Source organism: Platalea leucorodia (genome assembly GCF_965183815.1).
Source record: "Platalea leucorodia genome assembly, chromosome: 3".
Classification (NCBI taxonomy): domain Eukaryota; kingdom Metazoa; phylum Chordata; class Aves; order Pelecaniformes; family Threskiornithidae; genus Platalea; species Platalea leucorodia.
Genome location: NC_138825.1, coordinates 112,380,125 through 112,405,552, shown reverse-complemented (window position 1 = coordinate 112,405,552; position 25,428 = coordinate 112,380,125). Strand labels below are relative to the sequence as shown.

The 25,428-nt window shown below is 38.8% G+C and overlaps 1 protein-coding gene across 1 annotated transcript in view; it reads right to left on the bottom strand.

Annotated features, from left to right (window-relative positions):
* The window catches only part of GREB1 (growth regulating estrogen receptor binding 1), a gene marked incomplete at both ends in the record, with an annotated part of 63,663 nt that extends 38,757 nt beyond the window's left edge, over window positions 1-24,906 (bottom strand). Inside the window, 11 exons of the mRNA XM_082307269.1 lie at window positions 1,093-1,221; window positions 1,884-2,234; window positions 2,803-2,988; window positions 3,171-3,308; window positions 4,192-4,314; window positions 6,206-6,331; window positions 7,611-7,754; window positions 8,071-8,253; window positions 14,884-15,060; window positions 15,822-15,944; window positions 24,750-24,906. Coding sequence (XP_082163395.1) covers window positions 1,093-1,221; window positions 1,884-2,234; window positions 2,803-2,988; window positions 3,171-3,308; window positions 4,192-4,314; window positions 6,206-6,331; window positions 7,611-7,754; window positions 8,071-8,253; window positions 14,884-15,060; window positions 15,822-15,944; window positions 24,750-24,906 — 1,837 coding nt within the window. The remainder of the gene's footprint in view (window positions 1-1,092; window positions 1,222-1,883; window positions 2,235-2,802; window positions 2,989-3,170; window positions 3,309-4,191; window positions 4,315-6,205; window positions 6,332-7,610; window positions 7,755-8,070; window positions 8,254-14,883; window positions 15,061-15,821; window positions 15,945-24,749) is intronic.
* Between the last annotated feature and the right edge of the window lie 522 nt (window positions 24,907-25,428).

Here is a 25,428-nt window from a genome sequence, read left to right as displayed (position 1 = left end):
TTTGTAGCTATGCACAATGCTGAAGCAGGCAAGGTATGTTTTATTGAAATAACCATACCTGTAAATATAGCCTGTTCTATTCAGCAGGGGCCCTGCTTACAGATGAAAGCTATGCAGAGAATACAGTATGCCTGTCCTGAGTATTTAGTATTTTCCCAGCCGTTGAAAAGGTGTTTGAACATGTCTGCACTGAGCTCAGAAAGGCAGGGTCTCCCCTGTGAAGTGCAATCCAGTGATGGATTTCCTTTCTAATCCATAGATGGCAACTATTTTTAGGATGCTCATTTACTTGTTCTGCTCAAGCAATAGCAATAGCAAAAGTGATTTTGAGAACCATATTTTGAAGATACTAAGAGCAGAAACACTAACATAACTACATGATGGTTCAAGGAAAATGAGCTTCTCTTAAGTGACCACTCAAAATATCATGACACATCCAGAAGGGTTCTTGTGATCTAAGTACAGATTTATGGATGTGACGTGAATGGCAAAGGGGACTGTGACATCCCATTAACACTGACAAATATGCTGCATTTGTTCTAGTTGTGTGATACGGTTTAACTTTCCATGTGGCTGGATCTACCCCCAGATAGTCCTGCCTGTAGCAATCATCAGTATACTCAGTTAAAAAATGATCCAGTAGCCCTGGCTCTCTGCAATTTTCCTCTCTGCCATGCATCATGATCAAGTTCACAGTATAGTAAGTTGAAAGGACAAATCCTTCCTTTGATAAAATAACTCTATTCTATCATGTGATAAAATAACCCTGTTCCATCATTACATCTGTGCTTAGGGCAAAAGAATTTATACATTCATATGGATGTGGACTTGCATAGTATATGGATGGATTTGCATAGCTAAGAATAATATGCTCAGCTATTTGCTGGCATATTTTTATGAAACTGAGGGATTTTAGAAACTGACACTTTTAGGGGGAATTTCAATTCAAATGTGCTTTCACAACTTTGTCCTGTATTTTTTATATATTTCTAATAATATCTTGCTTCTGGAAAGGTAAAGAGCACAGCTATTTTCTCTGACTTAAAAGTTTCAGGGACTTGGAAACATGCCTCGTTATAATCTGTTAGGTACCTGGGCAGAGTGTGCTAAAGAAGGACCCCAGAGTTTCCACTTTCCCTGTGACCAGCTGATAGTTAACTTCTTTTTGGTAGTCTGAAGGAGTGAGCATGCTCTCAGACAGAACTCTTGCCTGATACTTTCCTAAAAGACAAAAAAAGTAATTTTGAAAGCACTTCAAATAATAAAAAAACTACCCAGCTAAATGAATACCACACACACAAAAATGGCAGAGATGAGTCTTTTCTCTCTCCTATACACGTAGGCACCAGAGACCTGTAAGATAGATTCATGTTTTATAATTCTTTGTGTTTCTTTCCCTTTTTAGGAAATATTTGTTGATGCAGTATATAAAAAGAGCGTATAAATAGTCAAAGGAATTGTCAATTATCTTACGCTCATAATGAATCTTTGAATGGCTATTCAAATAATTTATTTAATTATCAACAGGCTGTTAAAGGGAATGACACTGAAGGACGATCCTTTAGAAGCTAAGAAAATGTTCAGTCCTCCACTCAAAGTAATATCCCAGTCACACAGGGCAGGAGAGCTTTATGCACTATGTCTGCTGTAACTCGCCATTATTTGTTTGTAGTAGTGTTGGCTGGGATTCCTTAGTGAGAAAATGGGTAATGCAGGCAGAATGCGGCTTGGCGGGGAGAGACCTAACTGTGCAGCATCAACTTGGGTTCATCAAAACCCATTACTTGTTGGTCAAAGCTCTGCTTTCTGAGGAAACGCCAACCAAGCTCCTCACAGCGTTGAATTACTCTGTTTTGCCGGGAGATACACCCTTGGGATCTCACCTGTTATCACAATGCAGGAATCAATGGCTCGATTTCTACTGGCACATATGATCACCACGTAGTTTGTCTTTATTAATTTTCCTTCAATGAGCAGCTTAAACATTTCTGAAAGCCCTTCAGCCAGAGAGTAGCTGCACTCGATGATATGGACGCTATCATTACAGGAGCTGGCTGCGAGGCCTGCCAGCCAGGGGAGCTGGGCTGAAGTCACTGCTGCGATCTGGCTGGGCACTTGAGGGAAGGTTTGTGGGACAGCCTGTTGGTACTGACGGATTTCAGACAGGTGTGATTCCCGCCACGAACGCATGAATATTTGTTCCAAATCCTCAATCAAAGGGACCTGGTCTGAGGCTAAAAACAATTAAAAGGGAAGTATTATGAAACAATTAAACAAATCCGTTGAGTTAAAACCAATTTTTTTTTCAAAATACATACTTTTTTAGAGCTGATCATATTTCAGATTCATGCATGCATGACTCTATTGCCGTTAGCAGTTGTGAACCAAATTTTTCATTTTGAACTGCCTTTGTGATACTCAAGTAAAGCTGCCCTAATTGGAACCTGGGTATCAGTAATTAGAACTATTTAAGAGATTGAATGCTGCCTATCTTAGCACAATGCTGCTTCTAAACCACAGACCGTATGCAAGAGCAGTGAATTACAGCTCTTTTCCTTTTTTTATTTTTAGTTGCTGAGGTCCCAGATTACAGGAGAAGAAGAACTTTGTATGATTATATTTCAATCTGTCTGGTCTTCAAGAAATAATTATTTAGTTTTGTTTCATTACCACAAATGAAACTGTTTAATATCACATGTCCTAAGACTGATATTTAACATTGCCCTGCCCTAATATTCCCTTTCTCATTTGCCAGCATGTAATATATTCATTGCAGTGTATCTGGATGTAAAATAATCTTACCTAGTTGAACAAGGTAGTAGACAGTCAGTAAGAGCTGCATTTCCTCCGAAATAGGCTGTATTGTGGAGGCGCCGTATTGTTCATATGCTCTAGATAAAGACTGTGAATTTCTGTAACAGGTGTACAACAAAGGACTCACTATCACATCATTAATGTTCCCACAAAGATATGGGAAGTTTCCATGACCTACAAAATAAACAATGTTTGTACACATCACATTAATTTCATAATTTCCCATGTTTGCATTAAACAGTTTTAATAGTAAACCTTTTAAAATTGACAGCTTTAGCAGTGTTTAGCAGTAGGATGTATCTTTACATCTCTTACGAAGAAGACTTAAGGTCTTGTTGCGGGGTTGGGGTTTTTACCTTTAAAAATAACTGGCTTTGCTTTACAGATTTTCAGCAAGTTGTCAGGAACTGAGACAGGTTCTCCTGAGCCCACCATCGGAGATGAGGCTGGCCCCACCAAAGCAGAATGTGGTATAGACGATAGGCTTCCTCCATCTAAGATTTTAGACATACTATTACTGGAGTCAGGTCTAATAATGATTTCCTCAAAGAAAAGTTATTTAAATCATCTCATACCCACATTTGGTATCACTGTTGAACGCTTTTTATGGTTACATCACACATTTCATGAGCTGTTACTACAACCCATACTATTACGCTAACTTTCTTGGAGGACAAATTATATTGTTGCAACTTTGAACATCACACGTGCATCTAAATATTTTGAAATATTTATAAACAAACAGTTCCAGGTTTGAATGCAAGAATACAGAGACTGATGTGATATCAATGCACAAATAGTTATGATTTGTGCGTTCTGTATGATATATTTAGTTTCACTGATTCGAAACAGGTTTTCTTGCTATAGCAAGAAAGAAAAAATTAAGATTCAATGTTTGCTCAATCATAACTTCTTTACGGTAATTTTAATTTAAACAATAGCACATATTAAAAGAAAACACTTTGGGGAAAGCGGGTTTATTTCACTGCATGTCACCCTAGTCTGTATGTAGGCTATAAAATCCAAGTGCCAAGAACACTGTGACAAATAATTGAAACAATGGATGGTACCTTGACCTGAGTTATGACACTAATTTTAATATTCCAAGGGTGTTTCAGTGTCTAAAGATGGACACAGGCACCTGTTGGGATTTATTAATAATGACTCGATGACTGGATCCTAATGAGAGTTAAGCTCAGACCCTCCAAAAAGAAATCAATGGAAACGAAGCACCTAAATGTAGGGGAGCGTGCAGCTATCAAACACCTTTCAAAACTGTAATGCGAATCTGCATGCATCTTTAAAATATTGCCTCTTTTCCCCAATTATTTTCTGAATAATGAAACAAACATTACCATTACCTTAGATATAGCTTACCATTTTTAATTCTGTTTGGAACCTGTGGGTTGAGCTGCAAGTTCCAAGTTTCAGTAGATGATGGAGATTCTGGTGACCAACCTTTATGGCGCTTTTTTGGAGGCCCCGAATTTGTTAAAGTGCCTGAATAACAGTAATATTTCAGAAAAGTATTAGAATAAAATGTATTCAGTTTTGTGCGTGGTAATTCAGTATGTTTTGATAGATTGAATGTGTGCATTAAGTACTGTGGTAGACAGGGTCAACTCCATGAATATAATCATTTTTCATGGGTTTTATTTTACTTTGCTATGTCCTGCTTAAATTTCTGGGAACTTTCCGGAGCAGAGAACTCTTAATTATCTAGGCAGACTTCACTTACTTTATACCAATGTTTACTCTGTACTAAGAATGAGACGTGTACTAAGAATGCTTGTAAGTGTTAATATTTTGAAGTCAACACTGTGGGCATTTCACTCCTTTTATTTCTGAACACATGACAGTGTTTCATGTAACTTATTGTAAAATAAAATTCTCAAGGGTTTCAGGGTAATATTAATAAAGATCTGAGTTCTTTTCAACAATTTTCCCATTTACAGGATTTTTGCCACTTCTTGCTGATTACCATCTTTGGTTTTATGATATTCCATATTGATGCCTAGCAAATTCCTTCTGCACTTTTCTCCTATCAATCACATGTAGCTCTAACACCTTTGTCTGTAAAAACATAACTTTCTCATAGTTTTTCTAGGAGCTCTTGATGATTCATTTATTGAATTTTCTTTCATTAATTTCTTGAATCTTCTTGTGCCTCCTGCAAACTCCTAGCATGATGAGCTTCCACCAACATCAAGTATTTCTAATTGTTGAGAGTCAATGGTCCTCCAGGAATTGCTCAGCATCTTGCAGGATTGAGCTATTTCTATATCTGGACATGACTATGCAGAGGTCATAACACTACTTCACACTGGCAGGGCTACATCTCCTGGCAGAATGGTTAGTCCCACATAAAATTCAAGACAAAGTAAGAATCTTATATAAAAAAGGGTTTAATTTTGCAAAAGACATTAAAATTAAAAATAAACCTGAAGCCTTCGGATCTAGAATAATATTGTTCACTTGCAGAAGAACCTTACGTACAGGTTTTCAAAGATAACTTTGTCCTTTAAACTTTTACCACCTGAGGGCAGTATTTAGCCATTTGTTCTACTCATTCTTTCATGTACTTTCCCAGCATAATGTTGTGACAAAGTCACAAGATAGTGCAATACCAAGAATTTTTTATTTGAAAATGCTGTACTCTTTCCCGCAGATATGTTGATATGTGAAAGTAATCCATCTGAAATGAATTGGCAAGAATATGTCGCTGCATGGAGGAAAGAGATCAAGAACCTGAACAGGCAGAGAAGAATTTGCTGTGATGCCAGCAGGGAAACTTGGAAAGCCTTATTCTAAAATAGAGCTATAGCATGTTTCTAGCCATAGTGAAGACTAACTTTCTAGCTTAAACAAGCCAGTGACACAGAATACAGTTTGTGACAGAAAACAATTAATACAAATCATGATAATAATGGTGCAGTGAGGACAGTTTCTTTAATTTGGAGCCACTTGTCAAAGTCTAGTGCTCCATCCCAAGGTGAACTGCAACATAGGAATTATCATGTGAGTGATTACTTATAAATCTTTCTTCATTCCCTTCACAAAACCTGTTGGTGAGATTGCTGCAAACTGACACATTCTTTAAGAACCTGGATTCAGAATCTAGCCTGTACTTCTATTAAATGAATGAACTGTAAATATAACAAAAAAACTTCCAATTAGTAATCTGAACTGTAACAAAGCTATGGCTGAAAACATATAAACAATTTTTTTTTCTGAAAATTAACAAAGAAAAAAGTGTTATGGTCAGAAAGGGCTTGGAAGGGAATAGTATTCATACAGGAAATCACAATCATGATATCATTTGTTCAATGCTTCCATTATACCCATGGAATATGGAGTTTAGGGTTATTAAACAACAAATCCATACAAATACCTAATACTGAAGGTCTTGTCAGAGCAGACAGGTTATTTTTCACCAACTGTTGTTTAGGGGATTCCTTGCCATTATAAACAGATGAGCCGAACACTGCTGTTGAAGGGACGTGATCTATGGCTGCAGCTGGCAAGAAAAAAACAAAGTACTTTTACATTAAACACTTCTAGGTCAAGATCCTCAGCTGATATAATAAACTGATCACTTGATCATTTACTTTAATAGAGCCATCGGGATCTGCTTAGAGTGAATGCAATGCTGAATAAAACAAACCCACTTCTGACCTCATAACACATTATTGCTGTCTGACTCCCAATTAAGTGCCTGGGTAAAATCCGATTCTGCAATTAAATACATAGGTCAGATCCTTTAGCTTCTTTGCAGGTGGACCCTAGCTCTTACATGAAGTTTACTCAAGAACCAGCTAGAAGAGTGAGAGACGTTGTTCAAAATTTACTAAAAATCTCCTAAGCCTCCATTCCAATCCTCTTTCCAAGCTTCTTTTTAACTATGCTGCATTAAAAAGAGGTTTTCTCAAGCCTAATATGCTTGTAATTAATGTAGCTTTTTAATATATGTAACCTCTGACAAAAAGAATGCCAATCTGCTATTATAAAGCAATTAATGATTTGTTCTGGAGGGGTACCAGTATTCCAGATCACAACTATTTAACAGGCTTCTGTCTCACAGAGCGAATATAACCACCAACAGATGCGCCTCAGTTCTCCTGTGTGAATCTCTGGAACAGTCACAAGACACTAAAGAGCTGTTTTCATTATGAAGAAGCTCAGAGAGATCACTCTAACCTCTATCATCCATCACCTTCCATTTATGTCAAGCTAATGGAAAAGTAAATGTTTCAGAAAGAATTTTTAACACAAAACCAGTTACAGATACTGATCATTAGTTTGTTTTTTAATATTAAAGCCACTTTTCTCAGCAGAAGAAAAAACTCAGAAGCTTTTAAGCTTTTAATGTCTGCAGTAAAGAGATTCTGGTCATAACATAAAATAGAGTGGATCAGAAGAAAAAGCTGAAATGACACTGGTTCCTGTAACATTTGACAAGCAACAGCTGGAGGAATGTAATACTAGTTCTCAGCAACTTTAAAAATAATGGCTTTTAAAAAATTTTGGTTTGCCTTAGCTATGAGCAAGCTGCAGAACACCATTTTATTATTTGCTAACCTTTTATACATAAACCTGAGGGGGAAAAATGGACAGTGAGAAGCCTTCAAAGTACGATTGCTTTCTTCATTTGTAATATATCTCTGAATTTATTCAATTTTTTTATTTTATGTGGTAGTGTGCTTATTTGTTTGTCTTTCCATTCACACAAGTACACACAAATACGCTTGCACAGAAGAGTAAGAGGTAACCCAGCCTGTTTTCCTTCGAAGCGGTACCTGTTTGCTGAGTCCCAGCTGGAGCACTTGGGTTTGCTGCTGGAGGCGGCTCGCTGGAGGTGCTTCCCGAGAGGCCCGAACTTTCTGGCAGCTGGAACAATGTGCTCGAGCAGGTGCTGGATGAAGTCTGCCGGCCTCTGAACTCTTAACAAAAAAGAAACTTCTTATCCCCTGACAACAGCAGCATTTGCTTTTTCTCTGCATATTTGATTTGATAATTTCACACATGAATTACTTAGAGGCTACGGCACTTGGAAGGGAGGAACCGATGTCTTCAGACATGCCGTCCTCGTATTAGGTCAGTCAATTGCTTTTTACAGCTGCTCTAGTAATCACCTAGCTTTAAAGAGTCTTTCCTTCAACTGATCTGTCTTAGCTTTTACACAGACGCCAGTCCCTGCGATAGCTAAGCTTGGATGATGAAAACCAGAGCTCGAGGAAGACAGCTTCGTTATCTTACCTGCCCCTTTCCAGCAGATTACAGATCCTTTGGTCAGAGTTCCCTGTGCATTCCTGACCAGATAATACTTTAAGTGTTTCTGTTTCTTGGGCTGAGTGGTCAGTTTAAGATTAATGTGATTTGAGAATTCTGTAAAGTAGCAGAAACCCTTCTTGCCACAGCCAACACAATTGCCAGAGAAGCCTGATAAAATAAACAATACATATAATCCAATGAGATAGGTGGGTCACTATTAATAACATCCAAACATGACTCTTTCCTGGAGAAAATCTGTATTTATTTCTTTTTCTCACAGAGTGAACTTTTTATTAACAGTTTCCTCCAAAAAAATATTACATCAAGTCCACTGTATTTCACTTCGGCTAGCAGATTGCAAAAATAGAGCGCCACATTTACAGAACAATTAAAATAGGCCATATTTTTCATTTTCTCACACCAGAAAAAGATCACAATTCCTATTCATTACCTACCTGTGAAACATTAAACCAAAAAGTTTCTGATTGAAGAGTACTGAAATGCCATGCTTAACCCCAGCCCTATTCAACACCACAGAAAGTACAGGCTTCACTTGTTTCAGCTTTCGATGAACTTAAACATGCAATTAAATCTCAAGAAATTAAGTGTATTTTATCTGTTATATTTAATCAGATCTAAGTACATTTAAGTATCAAGTTCCTACTACAGATGCTTTTTTAGAGAGGAAAAAATACTAAGGACTTCCTGGGCTATTAACTTAAAGTGGCTTTCTCAAGTTATGGCTGGACTGTGTTAGCACCTCACAACAGTTTAAAGTATTTATGATTACGGAAACAAAGTGTCTGCAACTTTATAGACACGACAGAGACATAGTCCTTGCACGTAAAGAAGCTTATTGTACTAAGGCTTGATGGGGCAGTTCCAGGGATACTGCCATTGCCCCTCATTCTGAGATCCACAGTTTGAGCCTCAAAGAGGGGCTGATGGTGGTGATGTCATTATCACCGGAAATAAAGGGCATTCCTTGCACAGCTGACGATCTGCCTTTCGTTCTTAAACAACTTCTTAGTCCATTTTCCAAAGTATTTCCTAGGAAATTTTCATCTTGCATCAGACCAATGCAACTGTCTGAAAAGACTTCTTATCTACAAAGAAATCCTACAGTGTGCAATTAGAAGATGATCTTCCCCATGGAAATTTTCTCTCTGTTCCCTACACGTGACCTGAAGCATGAAGTTTCTTTTATTCTCATCAATCATATCTAATGTACATTTTTATGTTATCACAGGCATTGAAATGGAAAGGATGTGTTCAGTGAATTGAAAGATGGCAAAAATAAAATAAAGGAAATGCATTTCACATAACAGATGGAGAACAACATTGGAAATAAATAGTATAACTGGATTATAGGGCCAATAATATGGTAGAAAAAGTGAAGAGCCATTAATGAGACTGATGATTTCAATCACATATTTCAGGCAAATTAAGTTTTCAAATTAATGGTCAATACTTTTTTTCCTTCTGTAAAATACAAGTGCTGAAATATAATGTTTTGTAAACACCTGTTGCTTGGGAATGTTTACCACCCAAGCACTTTCATTCGTTTTCAAATGGTTCAGAAGAATTTATTAAAAACCTAAGCTCATGTGGAAATTGGTCTGGTATCTGTGGGAACAAGTGGCTAACAACTATTGAAAGCTGCCTATTATCTCTCTGATCCTGGTCAGTTGGATGATAAAGGTCACTATGACTCATAAAATCAGGACAAGTCATGACTTTGCAGAATCCTCTGTGTTATATCAGTCAGCATGAAAGCATCTGTCTAACCTCACAGAGCCTTCAGTAGCGGCAATAAAAGCAACAACAAAAGGAAACAAAATTAGAACGGATGTGGCAAAAGCTGTAGAGTTTGCATGCATTTTATGCAGATTAAGAAATCATGAAAAATGCTTCTGATTGATAGTAAATGAGAACTTCCCATACATTTGGCAGCACACTGAGCATGACCAGCAGCACTGCAATTTTTGCCTTGTTGGCACTTACAAGTCCTTACGTGTTTTCAAATACAAGCATGAAGGGACCATTTCCAAAAGTAAAATAGAAGTATCTGTATGCTTTTTAGGTTTTATCATTTTGCTGAGTGACCAGCAACTTGCCAACGCCACAGGCAGAAATATTTGTTCAACAGAAGTTGGAGAGTGGACATAAAATCTTTTCATGTGGACTTTAGATCGGTCATTATTGGTAACTTTTGTAAATCATCCTCGGCCTAAACCAGATTTAGCAATAACTTCTACCTGAAATAACCTTTTGCCCTAATCACCTATTTTTAATTCTGTGAGATCTACTGGAAAACTAGTTTACACCATGTATAGCATACAGCTGAGGCCTAGTAAGGATTAAACACATCTAAATTGTCCACTTGTTTTGAAAAGTCCTTGGAGAATATTTGAGAAGTCTATTTTTTAGTTTTCCTTTTAAGTCAAACTATCATCTTTCACCTCAAGCTTCCCCAGCTTCTCTGCGTCAGACTAAGAGTCCTTTCTTGCAAGCTCCTGCCAACACCATTTTTCATCCCATTCATTCTGACCGACGCTCTAGTCGATGACAGCCACTGCTTCGTTAATACAGCTCAGCCCTGACATCACAGACAGAACATAGCATGATCTTATAATTCCAATGCAATAAAATGCAGTTCAATCATTACTCACTGCAGGGCTCTGCCAGCCTTGCTCATAGCACTTTATGTAGCAGATTGAGGAACACGGAGAACTCAAACATTGCATCATCCTCCTTTCTCTGCATGCCCTGTTCACGTGCCATGGCCCGAGGCAGCAGCTGATAGAGGGGACAGCCTGTTTCATAAACAAGGCGCATTAAATATTCTTCCATACGTTATAGAGAGGACAAAGGTCAGGGGAGTCGGGGCAGCCATAAGGTGACTCAATATATCTATGTCATGGGATGGATTTCACAAGAGAATTAGAAATCAATGCCTGGAGTTTAGGGGCTAAAAGCCTTTCACCTTTAGGTCACCAGTTCATATCCAACTCAGTTCAGTAGTGACTTAAGGCTGTTACCCTCTGAAGGTTGTTTAATCAGAAGGTATTTGATTGTATCTGGAATTTTATCATATGCATTTGCTTGAATTTGCTCACATCACAATGATCAATTGCCCATAATTTAAAAAGCTCTTCCACAGTCGGGACCTTGTGGTCAGAAGAAGGACCTTGGACTAAAAAGGTATGAAACCTGACCTACCTCCTCACTGGGGAAATGGTGCCTTTGGATCAACAGTGAGCTTGTGCTAGGGATAAAGAGAGGACTTCAGGATGGAAGGATATCCATCTAATATTTCATAATCTAATCTTTCATAAATTGGCAGAAAATTTCCTTCCTGTTTCTCTTTTAAATGAGTAACAGGCTTTTAATTAATGTTAATATTTTTGTGGAAAGTCGGCAGCTTGCTTAAGACAAAGAATGATTATACGTTCAACTTTTCAGCAAAAGGATTTCTTCTTTTCAGTCCTACTCACAAGAAAAAGCACACAGACACTGATAATGCTCCACATTTTCCCTCCTACTTAGTACTACTGCATTTGAAGACTGAAGTCCTAAATTTAAAAAATAAATGAAATCAGTATGGTCAAGCTGGAGAGCTCCGTTGTACAGAAACCCACTACTATTACAAAAGCCCAACAGAACATTGTACATTTTAACAGAAGCAGCCACAGTATTTTATACTACAGTGTTTTCATCTTACACACAGCTTATAACGCAAGCAAACTAATCTTTTCCTCTATCATTCTGACCTTAGAGACCCACTGAAAAAAAAAAAGGACTTCTTATTCCCTGCTAGGAACGTGGGCAGCTGTTGGGTCTTTTGGGAAGGAAAATGATGGGTGAATAGCTGCTTTGTTTATCATGAGAGACTCTCCTTAAGAGTGAGAAGTGGGGAAAAAACCCAAAAGAAAAAAAAACTTTGGGAGTGGTACGTTAGCTGCTTTTATTAGGAAACAATAAATATTGCACTATCACAGAAGTGCTTCCTCCATCTATGCATTCCTTTAGGTCGCAAAAACCCAAAGAAACAGCTTCCTAAAGGCAAAAAACTGAATCTGTTTTGCAGAGTAGTTAAATCTGTGATCTAACTTGATTAACAGAAGCATACGAGGTAAATGCTCAGACACAGATAACTTTTTGCTTGCCAAAAATATATTCCTTTCCAGAAAATGAGATGTTTTTCTATGGAATCAATTGCAAAAACAAAAAAAAAAAACAACCTCCAACAGAAATGACTTTTAAATCACAAGCGCATACGCCTTGATGATGGGACAACTTATTAGCATAATCAATAAATTGGTACATGCCCCAGAGGCATCCAACAGCCCCTAATGGGAACAAGACCATAAGTCAAAAGCTGGCCTGGAAAATACCGAGACATTTCCTGTTTTCTTCTGGAATTTTTGTATGCACCACAGGCATCTTCACAAACATATGCAGGCAGACCATGAGAAATCAGGAAACTGGTGGGTAATTCATTAGTGTCTTTCCCCTTCAAAGAAATTATTTTGGAAAAAATCTACAGTACCAAGTAACAGCTGCCTTACAAAACCAGAGTATTTTAGGAGAAAAAGCATGAAATTAAGAAAAAACAATGGGGTTGAAGGGTTACAAGGGATGTGCCTGTATCACCAATAAGCCTTACCAAAAGTGTGGGATATACTCTGACTCATGATGACAGCTCATTTTAATTAAAAATGAATCCAATTCAATTTCTCTCTAAACTTAGAAAGGCTTGAAGAGACCATTTTCCATGTTTCAAAAGGCCAACAAGTTTGAAGGAGAACAGCCTAAACTTGGGATATCAAAATAAGCCTTCTATACTGTCTTTAAAAGCAAGACAATAAAAAGTTTCCCTTCTTCAATTGAAATGTTTTCAACTTAAATCTATCACAAGACAGAGGTCACTGTGTTATACTAATGGAGAGCTTAAAGCAAGAACGGTTCTGTCTTTTATCTCGCTATGTGTCTGAAGCCATGAGACTATTCATGTCTACTTCTAATTTTACTTACCCTGATTTGACTTGCATCAGTGTCTGAAAACCAGAATCAAATAATCATTTCTATCTACAGTATGATCTATTGTACGAATATTATGCTATCCTCATGTCAATAAGATACATCGTGTTTTTTCATTAGATTAGGGTCCAGGAACATTATTTTATTTCCAGCTTCCAGATGAAGACTTTGGATCTTAAAGTATGCAAGTTTCATATTTGAGCTCGTTATAGAATACATAAAAGTCAGCCTACAGAATTACTAAAATTCTTTGCAAAAGAATGTGATTCACTGGTGTTTAAGTGTATAACAATAGCCAAAAATAAGCATTTAAATGGTTTCAGGAAACTAAAAAGTATTAAATAAACAAGCTGAGGATGCAAGTAGCATAAAAACCTCCCATTTATGTTCCTGTTGCCTTTTTCTGTTCTTGTTTAGCATGCAATTAACAAATACACTACTTCCTCTCTGCTAACAGCCTAAGGAGCTTAAGCTGTTAATAGTGCTAGCACTGAATGACTTGAGTGGTACAACATTCCTGACTTTATCTTTAAAATGACAACACGTGGGTGATTTACAACCCTCTTAATTCTTTTACAATCACTGGTCAAATGTACTGTGACCAATCCAACTTTGCAAGATCACATGAGGAAAGAAATTACTGTACATAGAATTACATTATGCACCTTCACACTACACTGTCATCCCAAATGTCTTGAAGAGTTGCTCAAACTGAGATAACAACTGAGTTCACGTCATATCCCTCAATGTTTGTGAAAGAAAACAGTTAAAAGACACAACAAATGTTTCCTTTTTACTATTTAAAGCTCAGACTGGTACACAGATATACGATGCAGCATTTTTTGGTTAACTAAGAAAATAATACATAAGAACCTGAGAGCGTCTGATTGAAAAAAGAGTTCTCCCTCTGATTATATACCATTCGTCCCAATACAAAAACTATTCCATTTTAATAACGTTAATATTCAGTTCATTCATTCACATGATTGCAGATCATCCCTATTTGGGTTGACTTGGCTGAGGCTAATGGCTATCAGAAAGGCTATAAAATAAAAATAGATAGAAGGACCTAGTTTTATGTCAGAAGTTAGACTTAAATAGGTGAAAAGCAAGAAACTGAAGTATCCTACAAATGGTATTATTCAAACACACAGTATTACCTGATTACATATATAGGAAAAATTTCAACTTATAATCATTTCTATTTATTTACGTTGTGATAATAGCAAGAAGTCATAGGTTAGGATCCAGAACCCATGCTATTGTTCAAACACAGTGCAGAATATTAGCCCTATCTCAAAGAGATAAATCAAAAAGGTCATAAATTTTTGTAGTCAAAACTTATCATCAAACTGTTTACATGTATATAGTAGCCTGAAAGTTCCACTTGACAGACCTACAGTCTGTCCATGTTAGTATTTGGAAAGCTAAAATAGAGACAGGCAGCAGTTCAACTAGTCCAGTTACCAGATGTGCAGTTCCAGCAACTTGTACATAAACTGATCGGACAATGACTTTAACCTTGGACTAATGGATAGAAGGTGATGAAGCATTTCTAATGAACTGGCTCACTCTGTATGTTTCCAGAGCAAACATAGCCAGCTCTGAGTTGTTATCTTGTTGTGCATCACCAGTGAGCATTACTGTAGACGTGGAAGGGAAATAAGATCTGCTGAACTCACTCGCAAAAAAAAATGATTAGCTATTAATTGTAGCTCGCAGAAGAATCCAGTTACTGCAATCACAGACACTTACCCAACAGGGCATTGCGCCCGTTGTCATCTGGCAGGAACCTTTTATCCACAGCACACACTAAAAGGTGATCAGGTAAATTTGGTGACTTTGCACCCACAAGTAAAAACCCTGATGGTACCTCAATATGTTCATTGGAAATTGAAACCAGTCTCAAATCTTTACCAGCTTGGCAGAAACCTGGAAAAAATCAATCCAATATATTTTAAGTTGACAAGATTTTTTTGTTTAATACTCACATTTGTCTTCATTACAGGACCTCGTATATTTTTAATGAAAAACAAAGTTGTATCCTCTGAGGTCAAGGGCAAACTAAGAGATAATTTTCTTCCTTGTCTTTCGGTCAGCCATAAACAGATGCTACCAGTACAATAAACAAACAAACAAACATCTGAAGATGTACAGTGAAGTTTCTCTTGATGATGTTTTGCAGCCTACATATTTATGGGACTATTTGCTAACATCATTATAACTTAGGTCAGACATTCAAAAATGGAGAAATAGTTCTCAATATCTGGCAAATTTCACTGGCTTTTCCTCAGTTTTCAAATGTTTTTTGCAGCAACATTGAATGAAGTACACTTTAAATAGAAAAGAGCAATGATAAAGCCATAAGAATTACCACATTTGTTTTAGCAAATGCCATGCCTGCAAACTCAACCTTTTAAAGGTCACATTGCCTAAGAGAACAGAAGTTCTGTCCTCTTGCCAGGCATTCCAACACAAATGCTTATCTGACACACTGGGCAAAGACCCTGTCAAATATAAGAGTGACCAAGAGCAATCCAGCTTTATCTGGCAGGTAATGAACACTGACATCTTTAGGATTTCTATATCGTATAGATTATCTCATTCTGATGAATTATAGGAGAAACGGCCCCAGTTCTACTCTTTTCAGTAGGGCAAATGCCTTCTGACAGCATGTTTAGTGCATTTCTTACCATCAGTAGTGCAACATCCTTCTGGGGGAGGCTTCATCTGGTAAGAAACAGGAGGACTACTTGATTCTGAGCCTTCTTCCTCCTCCTCTTCTTCTTCTTCCTCATTATCTGCTCTGCTGCCTGCTACAAATTATCATAGCATAAATGACTTTTAGACAACAGAAAATGTTGGCAGCAAACCAATGAATGAACAGGGTGACCCAGTTACAGAAAGTATTGCAGCAAACTGGATTCTCTCCTCTTGACAATGACTTTACTGTTGCCAACTCTTAAGATATTTGTTGTTTCCTTAAAGGTCCAACTTCCAGCCATGCTTACAATAGAATGTCTTTCATCAAAAAATAAAGCTTTTAGCTCCTGTGCAAAAAAAAAAAAAGTTCAAAAGAATGACCCAGCTGCACCTGAGAAAGTAAAAAAACCTAAAGGACAAATAAAAAGAAGCCTCAATTTATTATTTTTTTAAATCTCATTATTTCTAAGCTAACCTCACAATTTTTAGAGGCCTAACTCCTGGTGTTTGAACTCTTGCTGATCACAACAGTGTAACTGTATCCTTCGTTTACAATATTAGCAGCCAATATAAACCCAAAGTCATTACTTCTTAGCACTTTAGAATGTCCTGGCTACAGTCCAAGTACAGATTTTATTAATTAGGTCTTGACCATGTCCTTCATGTTGTACAGGAAACTGAAGAAACGGTTCCTGCTTGAAACTAGGTTCACCACAGATGATGCCACGATAAGAACACCTAATTCTCAGGCCGTCTGTCTCCTACCAGCATCCAGAGCTCTGAGTAAAGCACTGCCGCTCCCTGTACAACGTCAAGGAAAGGCAGATTTCTAGGAAGATGATTCACAGCAGCCTATGTATGGACTGTGCTAGTCTAGAAGGCAATACTGAATGCTGGAGAGAAGAATACATGATGTAGGCTTCATTTTTTAAAGGGCTATAGGTGTTTCTCCTTCAGATTCTCTGCTGTAAACCACTTTTCTGGTTTGCCGGCTACCTAAATCAGCATTGTTACATGATACCTTGCTTGTTAAGAGAATTCAGCTGCATATTATTGGTGTATGTTTCAGCCTTTCAACTAGAGACTGCTTCTGTCCTTCTCGCCGCCCATAGGACAATAGTTCTTTCATGCATAATGGAACAGCTCCAGCAAAACACACTGAGCAATGACTCCATCCCCTCTTATGGCTCAGACACACTCATGGCAAATGGGACAAAGCTGGCAAGCAGAGGAGTGCAGCTAAACGGTAAATGGGGAGAACACTTCTACGGACAGGACCAACAAAAATTTCAGACCAGATCCAGCCTTACATACGACAAAGATAGGGCACAAGTACTAAGTGAACCCAGTGGGGCTTATGTCTTAGGCTTCTAGCTTCTGGCTTCTGTAGGGACACGCCTGCAGCAAACACAAAGAGCTTTCACTGGCAAAACCGGGTGGTGAAGGGCTGCGCGTACTTGAGGATCAGCAAGCAAGAAGCCGAATAGCTGTTTGGACTTGGGTGAGTAAAATAGCAGTTAGGCTCCTACATTATTCTGTTGATCCAGCTTTTAGTCTTGCAACAGAAAAACAATGAAGCACACTGCAGTCATCCTCCAAAGCTCAGTGTCAACTGGACATACTCCCTCTGCTTCAACTGACTTTGGATCAGGCACTCAGAATCCCATAGGATACTGATCAAGGATTTTTTTTCCTATGACCCCCCTCAGAATATCTTTTGATTTTATTGACAGATTATTGTAGAATCACCTAAACAAATACTATAGGATAAATGAGAATTAGGGAGTAAGCTGAAGAAAGTAAATCTGGAGTTTGAAGATTTGTCTCTAAAGGTTATTAAGACTTACACCCCAATCTAGAAGAGGATTTGAAGGCTATGTTTACTTTTAAGTATCTAAACATCAAGCTTCAGTCCTGGTGGACACAGATAAGGACAGAATGTGAAACACAACTCTTTTAAGGGTATAGTCTAAAGTCAAAAATGCTGAAAGTGAACAAGGGAAAAGCGAAGCTCTCCGCCTTTGCCATTTAAGGCAGGGGTAAGTTACGTGTTATGACTTAACCTTGACTAACATCCAAACGCAATGCAAAAGCGGTGAGTGTGGCTCTCCTCTCTTTCCCCACACTCCCAGCCACGAAGTTCCTGCCTTCCTCTTTGTGCCAGCTCTGACACTTACTGGAGCCTGTGCTGAGCCATCCCAGCTTGCTAACCCAGCAGAAAACTAACTCAGCAAACAAAAGTGACCAGGGTTTTTTACTGGGTTTATGTACTAAATTAGCTAAGTGGAAGATCCAAAAAGTGACAAAATTGATGAAAAGGGTGAAAATGGGAACATATGGCTAGGAGGAGTGGGGATTTTTCCCTTTGGGCAGTAGTAAACCAGGTTTGTTCAGCCATAACAGGTAATCAAAAAAAAAGGTAGAGACAAGAAATGGAAGTGGAGACTAAGAAACGGGAGAGTTACAGCGCTTTCAGGTCAAAGATTAAGAGTACAAGAGCAAATATGTACCTATAATACACAAGAATGAGCTGCTGTCACCTGTAAAGGGCATCATTAGGGTTTCTGCTGCTTGTTTTAAAAAAGATCTACAGTTTCTGCTTCCATTGTACTTTTAAAGCAGGGCCCCTTCAAAGAGCTCTGAGTTTGCCTGTGTCTGTTCTACATCTTTTCTTAAACAATCACAAAAGAATATACAATCAACCACTCAAAACCAGAGACAAGATGATGGCCAAAGTGGACTCACAACCATAGTTCTTCTGTTGTATGTTGTGGAACTAGGCGGCCAGCTGATGCAACTTGATATAGCACCATTAAACCAACAGACATACTGTGAAGATTTTGTCCATACTTTATTGAATTCAAATTTATTCATAGATACCATGAACACCATTGTTTGCTTTAAGGAATTCTTTTCAGTTCTCACAAAGATTATCTCACAAATTTATTAGACCTTTATGTTTATACAGTTGTGATTAAGACATTTCACATGGACAATTCTTCTCTCCTTAAGGTATAACTGAAAAATAAGTTAAAAGTTCTGCAAATATTTTAATATACATGCATTTTTTTTTTCTCAGTGGGACTATTCATAGGGCTGATATTATCCACAAACTGATTGCAGCATCAAGGCTTAAATCAACAGCCACAAAACATATTGTATCCATGAACAGACAGCCTCCCTTAAATGAAGATCAAGGAAGGAACCCATTAGCCACAGACACAAGTTCACTGCAAAGTTCACGTCAGAATGTGGCGCTGCTATCAGAGCTGACTACAACACCGCTCAAGGAACAACCTCACTGCAGTGGAGCCAACAGCCACACTGCTGCTCCGCGTTGCTTCGCCACACCGCTTCCCATCCTTTTCCCCCTGAAGTCACAGTGATATCGCTGGTATAGGATTGGATGCTAAGGGAAAAATAATGCTTGTCATTAACTTTTGAAATGAGCTTCCCACTTCTTTGGCACAAACATAATACACAGGCCTAAAAGATGGCACCCAAATGCACAAGAGAAAAATGGAAGAAATATATTTTGTATTTGAGAAATAAGATTTAATTAGAGAATCAAAACGGTGAATGTGATTGTGATCCAAATGGGGTTTTGATTTCAAAAGTGAAGAATTAAAAGAGCCTCACTCATTTGCACATACTGACTTCTAATAACTGGTGATCCAGTCCGCAGGTTTAATTTGCAGTTTATACGGTAATAACCAGCAAACAGAGATATGCAAGAAATCTAAACCTGTTAGAGCCAAATAACCTTGCCTTCTATTGTAAAGAGTTTTTAATGCACATTCCTAGAAAGTTCCTGAAGATCCAGACCATTTATTGGCATTTGCAGATATGTTCTGCAATTACAAAGGCTAGGAAATTCAGAAGACTTAAGAAGACCCTCATTAGAAATGTACAACCAGTGAGACCACAGCAAAGTGCAGGCTTTTTGATAAAACGAAAAATCTAGCAATAGGTTTGTTTAAATAATGATAATGTTTTTGGACTATTTTAAGCACTACATGAATTTGCCAGGCCTGAAAAAGAGAGGAAACACATCAATAATAAAAAGGCAGAAAAAAAAATCAGAACGAAAAAACATACTATTATTGGAGCCAAGGAGATCTGACATTATGTCTAAACCAACTTAGGTGAACGTGATACTTTTAATTTACATAGCTACAAATAATTTTATAGGAAAATGCAATTTTATAAATATTTATAAAAATTTTATAAAGGGATGCGTTTGTAATAGGTATGGGTTTTGCAAATCTAGAATGTGTAGACTGGAAAACCAAACTCACTGGAAAATAAGAGTTTGCAAGTTCATTGCAAAAAATGTAACATCTAGGCCAGAAGGGACCAACATGTTCATTTAACTTGTCTCCAGGCATGCTACAGTCACTTTTGCACAAATAAATTATTTTTAGGCATAAATTATCATGAGAGATATGTAATGATATTAGGCTAGTCTCAGTGGCTAGTTACTTTTTTCTGGTTTAGGTGGTCATTTAGGTATCAAAAGGAGACAGAAAAATGTTTTTAAAACAAAAAAGATGAACCTAAAAATAATTACAAGTTACAACAGGTGATCGATAAACCTTAAAAAAAATTTCCAGTAGTTTTTTTCTTAAACTGACTATATACTCAGTTGTTAGGCTCTCTAACAATTTTGATATTATAACATCATTACAGACAAAAATCCATAATATCAGCCTTATTTCTGATGGCTGGTTTTGTTGCCAGATGCTACTTTGAACATCTATAACGTGTTATCAGTCCACAAAACAGAAAGTCAAAACACTTGGGTTGCATTGACCCACTGCCCTACCTTGTCTAAATTATTTATATCATGTCTGCTTCACCGCAGGAAAACCCTTGCCGTATCGAGGACCAACAGGCAGCTATGACCAAGGATAGTCGGAGCATACCACCTTGTCAGAATGCCAGGGCCAAGGAAAGATAACAATGAGAGGGGAGGACAGGAGCTTATACAAGACCCCGAGGATGGCTCCCTGCTTCAGATGCCTCCTGGCCCTCAGAGCACAGGGATTCATGTAGCTGGAAGTGGAAATTTCAATTTATGATGAGGCTGGAGTACATGACGCCAGCTTGCAGACCTCTCCCACCTGAGGAACAATCTAGGAAAAACTCTATTACAGGTCCCTTCAGAGTTCCCCTTGTCTGAAACTTTCATGGAAGGAATGTTCTCTGCCAGGCTGTTGTGAGACTTTTAATTAATTACAGTTCAATTCTGTTCCCATTAACTGCAAAGAAAACAGAATCAGCCCCTCAAGGTTTGGAAAGTTCTTTGAAAGAAGTTACAGAAGTGTGAAATTGCACTTTTGTTCCTGAACAATGCATCTGCTCCTGTAGCATCTTTCCCAACCAATGTCATAATCCATTTTGTGACATCACAGTTGGTTGCCATGGCAAAGTTTATGAAATCCTCACAGAAGGGTTTGATAGAAGGATCACTTTGTGTAGGGAATAAGTAGCACATATATTTAAACAATGAATGTTGTCCTGGTTTCAGCTGGGATAGAGTTAACTTTCGTCTTGGTAGCCGGTATGGGGGCTGTGTTTTGGGTTTAGGATGAGAACAATGTCGAGGATACACTGACGTTTTGTTCTTGCTAAGTAGTTGCTAAGTGGCGCTCACAGTGGTAAAGGACTTTTCAACTGCCCATGCTCTGCCGGGTGCACAAGAAGCTGGGAGGGGGCACAGCCAGGACAGCTGGCCCAGACTGGCCCAAGGGCTATTCCATACCATGTGACGTCATGCTCAGTATATATAAGCTGGGGGAAGAAGAAGGAAAGGGGGGACATTGGGCATGATGGCGTTTGTCCTCCCAAGTAACCATTACGCTTGATGGAGCCCTGCTTTCCTGGGGATGGCTGAACACCTGCCTGACGACAGTCCTTTTTGGCGCCCAACGTGGGGCTCGAAGGGTTCGAGATAACAACAGATTTAATTGGAATGTGCCAGATCGAATTTATAGCTGTTATTGCTGTTTAGCTGTTAATCGGCAGGCTTCTGTGCTTGCCATGGGGCTTGCTTGCCTTACTGTATGTTAGAGTCATCTTACTGTGTTGTGCCTGGGAACATTTTGATAACAGCAATGACCACGTACCCGGGCTGGCAGATGGCCAGGGCATCGCTGTTTTTCTGTGCTGCTGTACTGGACAGGCTGGAACTCCAGTGTCAACTCGAGTCGAAGGGACTGTGACCTGTGGACGAGTTCCTGCGGGAGCACGACACCCCAAAGCGTCTGTGGACGTGGATAATCCCATGGCAGAGCAGCCCATGGAAGTTAAGAGTGGAGCAGAGATCCACCTGCAGCCCATGGAGGACCCCATGCTGGAGCAGGTGGATGCCCGAAGGAGGCTGTGACCCCATGGGAAGCCTGTGCTGGAGCAGGCTCCTGGAAGGACCTGTGGACCCGTGGAGAGAAGAGCCCACGCTGGAGCAGGTTTGCTGGCAGGACTTGTGACCCTGTGGGGGACCCACGCTGGAGCAGTTAGTGAAGAACTGCAGCCCGTGGGAAGGACTCACATCAGAGAAGTTCATGGACTGTGCTGTCAGGGGGACTCCACGCCGGAGCAGGGGCAAGGGGAGGACTCCATTGCAGTGTTAAACCCTATAACCTGGCCCAAAGGGGCCAGGGGTGGAGACTGTAATGGAAATACCTTTAAATTGTTGTGACCCGGGATTTGAGTTGCATGTTATGGGAATTACTATAGCAGAAACCCCTTGTTGCTAGCCAGGCTAGGAGTAAGGGGAGGAGTTCATTGCAATGTTAAACCTAGCCCAAAGGGGCCTGGGGTGGAGATTGTGATGGAAATACCTTTAAATTGTTGTAACCCATGATCTGAGTTGCATGTTATAGGAACTACCATAGCAGGAACCACCTGAACCAATGGAGGAGAAGCCTTACAAGAAGCAGTGCAAGTGCAGCAGTGACCTGACCTGAGCTGGCTTTGGTGCCCAATAACTCCATGCAACACACCACCTCACCACCTCTCCTGTCCTGAGTGACCACTATCACAGATGGAGCCCAAAGTCATGGACTAAACGAGCTCAATGGACATTTTTGGGACAACAGGGGTGGTGGTTAAAGAGGATGTATTGGATAATGTGGGACCTGAGCATGATGTAAATGGTATGGAATAAGGGGTGGATACTGTCCTGGTTTCAGCTGGGATAGAGTTAACTTTCGTCTTGGTAGCCGGTATGGGGGCTGTGTTTTGGGTTTAGGATGAGAACAATGTCGATGATACACTGACGTTTTGTTCTTGCTAAGTAGTTGCTAAGTGGCGCTCACAGTGGTAAAGGACTTTTCAACTGCCCATGCTCTGCCGGGTGCACAAGAAGCTGGGAGGGGGCACAGCCAGGACAGCTGGCCCAGACTGGCCCAAGCGCTATTCCATACCATATGACGTCATGCTCAGTATATATAAGCTGGGGGAAGAAGAAGGAAAGGGGGGACATTGGGCATGATGGCGTTTGTCCTCCCAAGTAACCATTACGCGTGATGGAGCCCTGCTTTCCTGGGGATGGCTGAACACCTGCCTGACGATGGGAAGTAGTGAATGAATTCCTTGTTTTGTTTTGTTTGCGTGCACGGTTTTTGCTTTGCCTATTTAACTGTTCTAATTTATTTTACTTCGATTATTAAACTGTTCTTATCTCAACCCACGAGTTTTCTCCCTTTTACCCTTCTGATTCTCTCCCCCATCCCACTGGGGGGGAGTGAGCGAGCGGCTGCGTGGTGCTTAGTTGCTGGCTGGGGTTAAACCACGACAATGTATATTTATTATTATGTCCTATATTAGGGGGGAAAAAAAAAAAAGACGACATGACTACTGCTGTGCGAGCTATGAGCAGATTTACTTTTTCAATAAATGTTTTCTCAGCTGTTACCATGAGGTAATAGTAAAGAGTTTAATCTGCACAAAATACTTTTATCTACTCCTACTTCTTGGCCTGACTTTTTTTTTCTGTTATTGTGGATTGTTAACCATTACATATTTTTCATTACATATATATCTAAGCCACCTTTAGCAAAGTATGACAGGGGAAGCAGACCTGGTCGAAAGAAATGAAACACCACCCTGGTGACAGAAATGGCTAAATAATGAAATTATTAAACATAACCTTGCAGCAACATGCCGGTGTTCTGCACCCACCAGTAAACTCACTGAAAACCCCAAGACTACTACACATAACAGCACACCAAAACACCACATTGTATCATGAGTTTGCTTATCAGATCTATACAGTTCATTTAAACTATACGACTTCCAAGAAAAAAGACTGAGCAAATGAAACTCAGAAAGCAGGCTTCTCTAAACACAGACAAAAATTCAGTGAGAAATCCCATGTGTTAAATACCAACTTGTGCAGAGAACACACCTTTGCAACCACAGAATAACTAAAAACGTTATGCCCAAAGTAATTATAAACCTTCTTAAAAGTTAAACATATTTCTGCTGTATTTATCCACAATGAAAATCAGTCTTAGCATATATCTTTTATAAATCTATCATGTGTTTACCATCATTTACTGTATAACTTTCAGCAATGTACAATAAATTATAGGATAACAGATTTATGTTCCAAATCTCCAAAGATTCCTCCACACATTTATATGGAACAATTCCTAGTACTTCAGTTTATGTATATTGATAAACTTAAGCAAGCAAGTGGCTTAATTTTGTCAAAATAAAAGGCAATGCATTTTGTATTTTTAATCCAATTCTAATACATATATATATATATTTGTAGATCATAAAAAATCCAAAGAAAAACTTTAAATACTTTTGTTTTTCTCTATTCTGATTTGAAATGTGTGTGCTGAGCCTTGGGAGAGCAAACAGCAGAATTGTCTTTGAGCAGAAATATAAATTCCACTATTTCCTACCTTCCAGTGATGACAGTTGCTGTTCAGCTTCCAAATACAACTGAGAAAAGATTGGTCTGGGAACTAAGTTGTTTGAGCGGAGAGAGGCCTCAATAGAATTATGCAACACTTCTTCAAACCGTGTCGTCTTGAGCTGACCAGCGTAAGAATTTCCCATCTTCTCAAAAAAGAGACAAGAAGAGAAAAAAAAAAAAAAAAGATATTTCAATTTTAGCACTCAGAACTCAATCACTGCATGTTGATGTCGGACCACAACATTTCTCATGAAAGAGAGAAGCTTCATTGTCCACAAAGAAAGGCAAAGGAAAAGAACATTGACTGCAGCAGTCGCTGAGCAGATCCTGCTGGTAAATTACAGGAAGTTATCTAAAAGTAACAGCTTTCTGTAAGTCAGCAGAAAGGCAGCAAGCTTTGACACCTTCTTGAAGATGTGGCTAGAAATCTGATTCAAGTAATTCCTTGGTTTATATAGCAACTGAGGAGATGCATTTTCAATAGTAAGCAATCTCATCTGTTAAACAGCCTGTCTGTTTTACATGATTTGAACAGAATAAATGTTAGAGGATCTGGGGAACAGCACAGTTTTGTGTATTTCTTTGTGCATGGTCCATCATGGCTGAAAACTCATGGCTAAAGCAGTTCAACATATCTTTTAGAGGTGCTGTCTCATAAATAATGT